The sequence below is a fragment of the Nilaparvata lugens genome, chromosome 13 (genome assembly GCF_014356525.2).
Source record: "Nilaparvata lugens isolate BPH chromosome 13, ASM1435652v1, whole genome shotgun sequence".
NCBI lineage: Eukaryota > Metazoa > Arthropoda > Insecta > Hemiptera > Delphacidae > Nilaparvata > Nilaparvata lugens.
Genome location: NC_052516.1, coordinates 7,757,887 through 7,770,181, shown reverse-complemented (window position 1 = coordinate 7,770,181; position 12,295 = coordinate 7,757,887). Strand labels below are relative to the sequence as shown.

At 32.2% G+C, this 12,295-nt stretch overlaps 1 protein-coding gene across 9 annotated transcripts in view; it reads left to right on the top strand.

Annotated features, from left to right (window-relative positions):
• The window catches only part of LOC111053310 (TLD domain-containing protein 2), a 381,057-nt gene that overhangs the window by 218,466 nt on the left and 150,296 nt on the right, over positions 1-12,295 (top strand). For all 9 annotated transcript variants that reach the window (XM_039439705.1, XM_039439706.1, XM_039439709.1 and 6 more), the window contains one exon: positions 11,306-11,478. In XM_039439705.1, the coding sequence (XP_039295639.1) occupies positions 11,306-11,478 (173 nt within the window). The remainder of the gene's footprint in view (positions 1-11,305; positions 11,479-12,295) is intronic.

The following is a 12,295-nucleotide window of genomic DNA, read 5'->3' as shown; positions in this document are numbered from 1 at the left end:
TATCTACTTATGCTATTGTTTCTCTATGGTGCTATTCTCACAAGCTGTTAGAAAAACAAGATTTTTATTTATTTCACGCATTGTATAGATTATTGTCTGAAGTGAAATACAGATTGTAACCAGTATCTGATTAACAATTGTTAGCTACCCTTGTCTATCATTTGACAAACCCGATAGCTCTAACCTTTTCCAAATCCACACTGTTGCCAAATTGTTTGCAGACTATGAAAATATTAATAATAAACAATGTGAATGAAGATATTTACAATGAACTACGAGAATCTTTGTTTCTAAAAGTTATACACTCATCTACATATTTATTTTCTGTTCTGAATATGTTAATTGTTCATTTGTTTCCATTATAATGAAGTTTTAGTATGCAATGGGTCTTGCAAGACCTGGCAATACATTGTCATTTGTAATAAAGAATCAATAAAGAATAAATTTTTCTGTAGTTGAGAAGTTGATATTGTGGTAATACAAAATAACTTAGAGAAAATACAATATCCTCGAATCAACTACGAGGATATTTATTAATCTCAATTAAGAAAATGTATTATTAAATCATGAGAAGATATTTTTCCTGGTTGAAATATATTTATTTATTTATCACATTGTGCACAAACACTTACAGGAAATGCACAACAGGCTCATGCCCAAAACTGTCCCATTTCCAATTTATACTATACTGTCCAAATCCAAATGTTGGTTATGTCACTTTCACTTTTCAAAATACAATTTACGCTCTTCAATACTCAGATAAACGAGTAAATTTTGAATCAAATAGGTACTATTAGAGTCTAAAATCAAAAAATCTAGAACAGTAATTCAGTAATTATTCAAAAAGTCTATATTTGAGATATAATTGAACATTTGAGATTATCCAATCTCAATCCGAAAATATTTCAATATTGTTGATTACAAACTAGAACCAACAATCAGTTTTATATCAGATATCCTGGGATAACTTGAATTATTAAAGTTATGTTCTTAGAGAAGGCGATGGGAAAAGAGAATTGGCAACTTTGCTATCCTATCATTTTCACTAACTCAATAACGTGAATCACTATAGAGTGTACATTAATATGCTCACAATACAAGCGAATTTCCAAAGTTGTCTAGTAAAGAACATTAATAGGATACTTGAATTGATGAACTTATTCAAATCAAATCAAAATTTGTATTTGCAATTCAAACAATTGAGGGTCCAAATAATTTGTGGAATAATGCTTCTTAATACGTTAATAATTAAAAATGTGATCAATCAACTTTATTAACCCATCCAAAATATCAGAAAACCAGTTGATTAGTTGATATAATCATCTCTAATATCCGAAATTCAGGATAATTCAAATCAAAATTTGTTTTTGCAATTCAAACAATTGAGGGTCCAAATAATTTGTGGAATAATGCTTCTTAATACGTTAATAATTAAAAATGTGATCAATCAACTTTATTAACCCATCCAAAATATCAGAAAACCAGTTGATTAGTTGATAAAATCATCTTTAATATCCGAAATTCAGGATAATTCTAGGATGTGCTATTGCTATTATGTATTGTATAATATGGTACTGAGTATTTTGAATTGGCATTATGCTGTTCACAATAATTAACAAATTTGCAACTTGCATTTTCTTCTAAAAATTTAGTAGATTTAAACTTGATTTAGTTGATTTGTTTGCAAGTTGCAGTGATGTAACAACAGAGTACAGAATAAACTAAATAATTGTTATACTGTAATGATGAGATTCTTCGTTTCAAATTGGATTATTAGTTGGAGACAACTAATTTTATAAATGACTGGAATGGAAAAGCGTGTTGAAACGTTTAGTGCTGGTTGCACAACAGCCGGTTAAATTTTAACCGTGATTAATTCCACGAGAACCAATCAGAGAAGGCGTTTTTGAAAAGACGATAGGTTCTAGTGAAATTAATCACTGTTGAATTTAACCGGCTGTTGTGCGATCGGGCCTTGAGTCACAATAGTAGGATATTCCTTTGATTTATTCTGAGAAGAGCAAGTTTATTTTACGTAAATTGCAGTGGTAATTGTTTTGTTTTTAAGGTAAAATTTTAATTTAGTGTATTTGGTTTTTGATTTTTATCTGATAAACCTCTGATATCTATAAAAATTATTCTATACTCTGTTTTTATCACATTATGAAAGTATCTTGCACATCTTTTAACAGCTACTTTTCGAAAAAGAGGTCTAATACAGAAATGATAGCAATAAATTATCCAATAACTCCATTTTTATAGTAATATAATCAGTAGCTGCTCATTTCAGTATTCAATTGTAATTCTATAGCAATTTTCAAGCGTAAAATATTTATTTTGCTTGTAAGTGTACACAATAATTACAATAATATAAAATCAAAAATACAATTTTTCTACTATTTTGTGATATAATTAATAGTAATGAAATGAAATGTTCATTTGAACAATACTCAATTCATTGCTTCTTGCAATAATATGGTAATTATAGTCTCATGAAGTGTTCAAATCAGTATTAAATTTATCTGTGATAAGACCTCTTTAATTGTAAATTATTTTCTCAGTTTGTTGCGTTTGAGTTTGAGTTTCTATTGCTGGTGACAGAATACTGTGATAATTATTATAGTTCTTGCTTAGAATGGCGGGTACACATGCAGTGCAGTGAGCAATTTCAATCAATTTTCACCTCTGGATTTTATTAATTTTGTTAGTGATCAATGAAAAATTGATTGAAGTAGTTGATCTTTGTTGACGAAGTAATTAAGTGATCACTTTGGATAATGAAAGCCTTGATAAGCTTCAAGAAGACCTTACTGTAAGGCTCAACTCACACTTACGCGACTCAGGTCGAGAAGAGACTCGACTCTAGTCGAGAGCATGTGTTTTCAAATGGTGACGTCGCGGAGACTAGAATCGACTGGTGTGAGTGTCACCATTTGGAAACACATGCTCTCCACTAGAGTCGAGTCTCTTCTCTACCTGAGTCGCGTAAGTGTGAGTTGAGCCTTAATGTTCAAAAGAGATTAATTTTGGTAGTTGTATATCTTTATAAAAAAAAGTAGATCTACTTATCTCTCACAATCTTCCATTATCGGCTCCCTTGCCCTAGTACAAGCCTGGAGCTCGTGTGAGCATCATCCTCAGCCAAAAAAAAGTATTTTTTTTTATTGATACAATAACAAATCATACGGTATAATAAATACATGATAAATTGATAAATTTATTGTGAGATTCAATTTCAAACAAATCGAAGTATTTTGTCAAAATTCCAACTTTAAAAGCTCACTGTACCTGTAAACTTTGCATTACTTTCTATTTGATAAGCATTTTACATTATTTGAAAGTGTACTAAGCTGCAGTATGGGTCATGCGTAATTAACAATAATAATTAACAACTAATTTGTATCTTGATTAGCAATTCTATTAACTTAACTTTGTGACTGACTTGTGATGTTCTTATTTTGTTTGCTTTGCGCCCAATCTGTGAATGCAATCATTAATTTTGGCTCAATTTTCTTTCTCTCCATTTCCTTTCATCTCTTTTCCTTATCCCCCCCCATTAACAACTAAACAATATTGAAATATTTTACAAATGTACATTTTTCAACAAACAAAATACCTAACCTAACCTGAAATATACTAACCTTCACGTTTTTACACTGACACATGCTGGAACGCTTTTTGGATTTCTGCTTTTAATAATATTCTCACACTTTCTACACATTTTGGGTGTTTTGAATTTTCAAATCTTTGACATTATTCTCAACTATGAACAAACAATTATTGTAATCTATGCTTGAACTTTCTTTTTATTCTTCTATATTGTTTTGTTTTGATTATTTCTCTCATTTATCTTCTTTTTATAATTTAACCTTCAATCTTCTGTACCTACATTTCCATTATTTCATCAATATTTTCCACCAAATTTCTCTCTTTTCAAACGTTCACCAACTTTTGACTCTCTCTTTTTCCAACTTTCACAAACTTTCTTCCAAAATATTTTTATAATTCCTTCCATATTTCCCAACATTTTTTCTTTATTATTAATGTTTCTTACATGCTCGCCCCTAATTTTCATCAAATTTTTCCAACCCTTAATCAACTTTCAACTTTTTTCTTTTCAACTTTCTCTCTTTCGAACTTTCACTAACTTCCTCCTTCCAAAATATTCTTATTATTCCTTGCATATTTCCCTACATACAACTTTTCATTTCTAATTTTTCTACACTCATTTCCGCCATTTTTCTCTCACAATTTTCCGACACCTAAACATTTTTACTATCTATTCAATTCTATTCTCTATTCTCTTTTCTTCTCTCCTCATTTTCTATGACTATTCTCTCACTACACTAAAATATTCTAATTATCTCTTCCATATTTTCCAACATATTTTCTTCATTTTTAATGTTTCTCTGATCTTCTCTCCTTATTTTTCATCGACTATCTCTCACTACACCATAATTTCTTGCATATTTACCAACAACTTCTTTTCATTTCTCATGTTCTAAACTCATTACCTATTATCTTTTTCTCACAATTTCCGACACCTAAACATTTTTATTATTTCTTCCATGTTTTTCAACAAATTTTCTTCATTCTCATGTATCTACTTCTGATCTTCTAATCTTCTTTCCTCATTTTCCATCGACTATCTCTCACAACACCATAATACTTCTATTATCTCTTCCATGTTTTCCAACAAATTTTCTCTATGTTTCATGTTTCTCTGATCTTCTCTCCTTATTTTTCATCGACTATCTCTCACAACACCATAATACTCTTATTATTTCTTCCATGTTTCCCAACAAATTTTCTCTATTTTTCATGTTTCCCTCATCTTCTCTCCTCATTTTCTATGACTATTCTCTCACATCACTAAAATATTCTTATCATCTCTTCCATATTTTCTTCATTTTTCATGTTTCTTTTGATCTTCTCTCCTTATTTTTCATCGACTATCTCTCACAACACCATAACACTGTTATTATTTCTTCCATATTTTCCAACAACTATTCTTCATGCTTCATATTTCTCTTATGTTTTGAAATCTTATAATTTCTACCATATTCCCCAAAAATTTATTTTAATTTTTCATGTTTCCCCCTATTTCTCCCCGACAATTTCCCCGCACACGACAAATACACAGCTCGCCCATAAACATGGTGACTGATTTCGGCTCGGGCCTATTTCAAAAAACACCCAGCGAAGAGGGGGTGGGTCGCTTCCCCTTTCCCCCCTCTTCCTCCTCTCTACCCGACCACCCTCCCCTCCACACCCCACCTCTACATCCACCCCTATCAGCCTCAGCCTCCATCAGTGCAACGCAGGGAATAGGTAGTTTTTCACCCTCGTCCATTTTCAATAGCGTAGGGTAAGTTGCATCTTAAAATTAACCTAAAAAACTCGAGATATGTGTTGCCTAAGCTCAATTTCCTCCGTGTCAGATTGATGTTGTGATATAATTAGCACGTTCGGTGTATTATATTATTAAAATAATTTGTTAAGTATATGTTTCCTAACCTATTATCCTCTGTCGTATTATAAGCACGATCGGTGTATTTTTTTCAAGATTATTTGTTGAAAATGGTCTATGTTCTCCTAACCTATTATACTCATTCGTTTTATTAGCACGTTCAGTGTACAATATTATTAAAACTATTTGTTGAATATGAATAAAAATAGATATCTAAGTACCCTTTTTAAAATTATTTAGTTACAACATGTTTCGGCTATATGATGCCAATATCAAACAAGTTGTGACTAAATAATTTTAAAGGGTACTAAAGCTGCGTTTACACCAAAGTTATTAACAAAATGTTAATAATTTAATCCTTATAAATTCTATTAGATTGAACATAACTTATCATACACATGATGAAATTATGGGGTCGATGTCAAACGAGGCAAACGACAGAAGAGTCCTGCGACAGTCGAGACCAGCGACAGTAGAGACCGGCGACATTCGAGGCCAGCGACGGTAGAGGGCTCCTGAAAAAGTGGCCTCAAATGTCGCCTGCGTTTGGCGACAGTTGAGGCCACTCTAATTTTTGTACAGCCCCGACAGTCGAGACCTACGACGGGAGAGGACTCCTGAAAAAGTGGCCTCAAATGTCGCCTGCGTTAGGCGACAGTTGAGGCCACTCTAATTTTCGTACACTCCCGACAGTCGAGGCCTACGACCGTAGAGGACTGTAAAACAGTCCTCTACGGTCGTAGGCCTCGAATGTCGTCGGTCTCGACTGTCGCGCCCCCAAATTATGTGCTTGTCAAGTTCCGTTCAATCTAATAGAATCTATAAGGATTAAGCTATTAACATTTTGTTAATAACTTTGGTGTAAACGCAGCTTTAGATTTCTATTTTTATTCATATATAAGAGTAGCCCTGAAAAGAAAAAATACAATTATTCTTTAATATATGTTTTCCTAACCTATAATCCTCAGTCGTTTAATTGGCACGTTCGTTGTATAATATTATTAACATAATTTGTTGAATATATGTTTTTCTAACCTATAATCGTCAATCGATGTTGTGACATAACTAGCACGTTTAATGTATTTTAATACTTAAATAATTTGTTATCCATGTTTTCCTAACCCAGATTCCTTCTTCAGTTTAATATTGTGATTATTTGGGTTGCACGTTCTATTTATTCTACTAATAAGTATACTAAGTGCTGATTGCACAACATCCGGTTAAATTTTAACCGTGATTAATTCCACGATAACCAATCAGAGAAGCTGTCTTTTCAAAAACGCCTTCTCTGATTGGTTCTCGTGAAATTAATCACAGTTAAAATTTAACCGGCTGTTGTGCAACCGGGCTTTACAGTATAAAAATATTTTCCATGCTTCCTAACCTAACCTATATCTAACCTCTTTTGGTTCATAATTAGCAAGTGACAATAAGTAAAAAATAACGAGTAAGTGACAAAAATAAGTTCATAATTAGCTCATTGATGTATTGTAGATTCAATATCATGTTTTCCTTTTGAAAAACAGTATGTTCTAAGTCTCCCAACCCAACCTAACCTAGAGTTTTATCTCAGTTTGATATTCTAAAGCTGCGATTACACCAAAGTTATTTACAAAATGTTAATAACTTAATCCTTACAGATTCTATTAGATTGAACGGAACTTGACAAACACATATGATAAGTTGTTTTTAATCTAATAGAATCTTTAATTAAGGATTGTGTTAATAACTTTGCTGTGAAGGCAGCTTTACAATTTGCATGTATATCTTTTGTGTTTTCCCAACCTAGAGGCCCGATAACACATATAATTTTCACCTTCCATGTTGTATGAATATATGTTAAAAAATTAAGATCTTTATGATTAATAATTATTATTTAACGAAAATCCTGAATAAATGCTGCAAATCACCCCGAAGACCTCTGTTACTGCAGACATTGACAACAGGGTTAACAGCTAGATGGAAATTCGATGAGAACTACTATCCAAAAATTAGTTGCCAGCCCGGGAATGGCAACTTTCCCGGGCTGGCAACTAATTTTTGGATAGTAGTTCTCATCGAATTTCCGGGAATGGCAACTTTCCCGGGCTGGCAACTAATTTTTGGATAGTAGTTCTCATCGAATTTCCGGGAATGGCAACTTTCCCGGGCTGGCAACTAATTTTTGGATAGTAGTTTCATCGAATTTCCATCTAGCTGTTAACCCTGTTGTCAATGTCTGCAGTAGCAGAGGTCTTCGGGGTGATTTGCAGCAATTATTCAGGATTTTCGTTAAATAATAATTATATATTAATTAGCATTTGAATAAATGCATTCTCTATTTAATTCCATCTGTATCTTTATGATTGTTATTGCTCATAAAATAAAAAAGTCCAACATTTATTAATTTCTCATAACAAAGAGTCAAAAACATTAGTGCTTCTAATATTCTTAAAGAACTTCAAAAATTAACCAATGACTGAATAACATCAGCCCCAACTCATAACTGATTTTATTGTTAATTTAGATAGCTTATGCATTCTCACTAAATAAAAATACTACATATTGGCTAACCACAGCTATTAAAAAATCGAGATACCGGTTTCGGTTGTTACGCCATTATCAACTCTGGTTCAAACTCCATCCTCATATTCAAGTGATCTGCTAAAAATTATTAAATTACCAATTATTTGGGATGGTACTCCAACTAGCTTATTGCAACTGGGAAGAATTCCCATGGAAGAACGTGTTCAGGACTTGATACATTAAATATAAAAAAGTCCAAAATTTATTATTTTTTTCTTGACAAATAGCCAAGAACTTTTTTAGTGCTTCCAATATTCTAAATGAACCAATGACTACATAACATCAGCCTCAACTTATAACTAATTTTATTGTTAATGTAGCAATAAAATACATCCAGATGTATTAATACATCTGCATTTAATTACATTAATGATCACAATGATCTCTAGAAATATTTTTAGAAATATTCTACGATGAGATCCCCTCTATAAATAGTATGTATTCTTTCATCCTTCATTCTATTCCTGTCTCTACCACCTCTTCTGTATAACTCTAGTCCAACTAATGTATATATGAAAGTGTATTGATTTAGTTTAGTGTTACTTGGCATGTTGACTGGTAGAAGGTAGATTAATTTCATGTGTATCTGCTAGCTAGTGTTAAGATATGTTTCTCGTAAGAATGTATGAGTAGATATGGCTTTACAAATGGATAATTCAAAAAAATTGTTTGGAATTGTAGTTTGATGATTCAAATTAAGTTTTTTGAGCTTGTGCAAACTCGAATTTTAGTGATAGAGCGTTTACTAACAAAGAAAATAGTTAACAATTCAAAAACATTCAAACAATATTTTTTATTACTAACAAAGAAAATAGTTTACAATTCAAAACCATTCAAACAATAATCATTATTAAATAAAGATCCAAAAATATTTTTTAAACACTTTCTATGGTGTATGGTTTTGAATTACAATAGTGGATTCTTATTAATTTATTTATTGAAAACTGATTGACTAGGTGGAGAAGAGAATAATTTCTTACCATTACAATAGAATATATAGCACAAATATATGACTTGATATCTAGTTAGACCCGGTTTCTAGGACGCTTATTACATCTACAGAACTATTAAATCTGTATGTTTGGTGGTCCATTAGATCTAATAACTGTTGTAGAAACCGGGCCATAGTGTGATACATTGTGATCCAAACTATCAATTATCATTAGTCACTATTTCAATTTTAGATATAATCAGTTTTCTCCATTTGTTGTCTCTACATACTATGTGTCCATTCACTTTACTAAAAATGGTATTAACAGAATAAAATATTGATGTTTATTACGATAATAAATTTTAGTATAATATCTTGAGCATGTCAACCTTTCACTGTGTGTGAAATATCACTGATGTCTCAATAGATTTGTGCTGTATTTAGTGTTCTCATAAACTATGTTTCACTCGTGTACTCTGTATTGTGCTGTCTCCAAATGAGTTCACTGTCGCTCTGATCTGTGCTGTCACTATATAGGTGTGTTTGATTCAAGAATGGCATGATTAAAAAAATCTGGAAAAACTTGCACTTAATAGTTGTGAAATGCACCAATGAAAAGATAACAATTTGCCAGTCCTGTGTAGTGTCAATATTTGTATAGTATTTCAATTTTAATTGGTTGATTTTTTTGTGAAATCAATTTTAAATGTGTGATTATAAATGTGAAAATTCATCGACATGTTGAAAGTTTGGAATGTAGGAACACTGAATAGAGAAACATGAACAATGTAGGTTGTTCATTACTTGTGGTAGGAATTTCAAAACTGGGAGATTATTGAAATTTGTTGTACCTTAGAGAAAAGATAGCATATCTTATGCTATAATTCCTCTATTGCTGTGTTACTTTCTTTGTGCAGTATTATAATAGTATGACTGTACTGTATTTTAAAAGCTTCTTAACTCGTCCAAATCAAATTATGAGTTGATGCAAAATATAATTGCAGATGGAGACAAATTGGAAGTCGCATTTGTTCAAATCTAGCTGTTTACCCTGTTGTCAATATTTGCAATAGCAGAAGTCTTCGGTGTGATTTACAGCATATAATTGAGATTTTCGTATAATAATTATTCAAAATATAATTGATTATCTTATTTTTTTGAATAATTGTATATATTGATCTTGAATCAATAGATGAATAAATACATGAATAAATCTTTCCAGTTTGCCTCCAATATTACAGGCTTCCATTTTGTATACTTGTAAACTGTTATTAACCATTTTTAAAGTTGGAGAGCGAGGGAGTCTTTGTACTTCTCACTCTAAGGGCCGGTTTCCGAGCTCGGGATTCAGCTAAGTCCTAGACTTTAAACAGCTGGAATCAGAAAATTGTCTTTCCAAAACGGGGCGTAGTCGCAGTCATTGTCATAGTCACGCTTGAATTAAACTTCGAAAAACTAGAAAATTAAACACAAAATAAAATAAAGAGAAAATAGTGTAAAGCTTCAGCTATTTTGAATTATGTAGGAATGTCTAATTTCGTCAAGAAAAAAAGTTTCCAATTATAGTAATGAGAAAATAAAAACTACGACTACTGTTATAAAAGCTGCGACTACGCCCCGTTTTGGAAAGCCAATTTTCTGACTCCAGCTGTTTAAAGTCTAGGACTTGGCTAAATCCCGAGCTCGGAAACCGGCCCTATATGATTACAATTCAAGTTATAGAGAAATTTTCCAATTTTATAATATATTCCATGAATATTCCCAACTTCTCTTTTGTAGAATAATGTATTTTGTAATTTAACAGCAAATAACTATTTACTAGAATCTACTTGATATTATTATTATTAAATTTGAGTTACTTTTAGAATGTGCAGATAGCATAGTCGGCGTGGGCTTGTATTGGGAGAGATTTTGTTGGCAAATTATATTATAGAAGAACAAAAGTTGTCAATTTTTTGCCCTTGAGCGTGTTGGCGAGGCCTTTTCTTGGGGGGGGGATTTTGTTTGTAACTTTCTCAGTGTTTCCATCATACTGAGTGAATTTTGTTGAAAACAAGACAATAAAGTGTTGTTTTGCTTTTTAAGAAGTTGGCAACAAATTTTTGAAAACTCAGTCAACAAGCCTGGTATAAACGCGGTTTTAGACTGACAACTAACGACAGGACATGCATGATAAACATGTGTGTCGACAGAACATGTATGATAAACATGTGTGTACACACATGCATGTCCTACCGTTAGTGGCCAGACTTGGTCGTTCACGCATCATAGATTTGTGGAATCTTCCCTCGTTTTATTTTCATCGAATATTCTAATCAATTTTGTATTTTTTCAAACAGGAGATCCTCAGTTGGAACGTTCATCAGGCAACAGAACCAACCATCAGGCCCCACCCCTCCTCTATCAGCCGGTGCTGCCAACTCTCTAAATCAAAAATCAGCGGCTCCCAAACTGGACTACCGCAGCATGGTGTCAGTCGACGACATGCCAGAACTTTTCGCTTCGTTCGACAGTGAGTTTCTCTCTTCAATTCATTCCATCCATTATTATCTATCTCCTTCTATTATTCTATCTGAAGCTGTTAGAGCCGCGCGAATCTTTAGAAATGTTAGACAAAGTTAGAGTGGTGGCTACGAGCAGCCGTGTTGTGTTTAGATATCGAATTGACTGACTCAATCATCTCTCACTAGTTGCTGTAGTTTATTAGATTTTGGTTGCAGTATTTGTCCAAAACTATTTTGATCCTATGAAATATTTACTTCACTATAATAATCTAGTATTAATATTTAATAATACTATTTTAATCCTATTTTACAACTGAACAGATGCTTCTCTCTTATTGACCGAGCGAAGTGAGGTCTAAGATTCAAGTCGACGGTTTTGCATTTCTCTTAATGTTTAAATGTTTATATGTTGCAATGTTTATATAATGTTTAAATGTTTATATGTTATATTTATGTTAAATTTCCTTTTTATCCTTCAACCCTGAAGCTTTTTTAGCACTACTAGGATATCGGGGATGATATTCTACATCCAATTCTGACGTTGAATTGGAAATTTGAGAAAGTTGAAATTTTACACGATTTGGCAACCCTGCAATTTCTTCGGATGGAGGGCCAAGTCTCAACTTATTTTACACAAGCTATAATAGATAGTGGCAAGAAATTGTACAATTTTACTCCTATAAACATCCAGCTTTATTGAGATCGTGAATACCTGAGGTATTTAGTTCTTATGGTATTTCTGTGCCTCGTTATATGATTATGGACTTGTGCTAGTAGCCAAATCCCCTTCATACGTATATATAAAATTTATAGTTTTAAATGTTT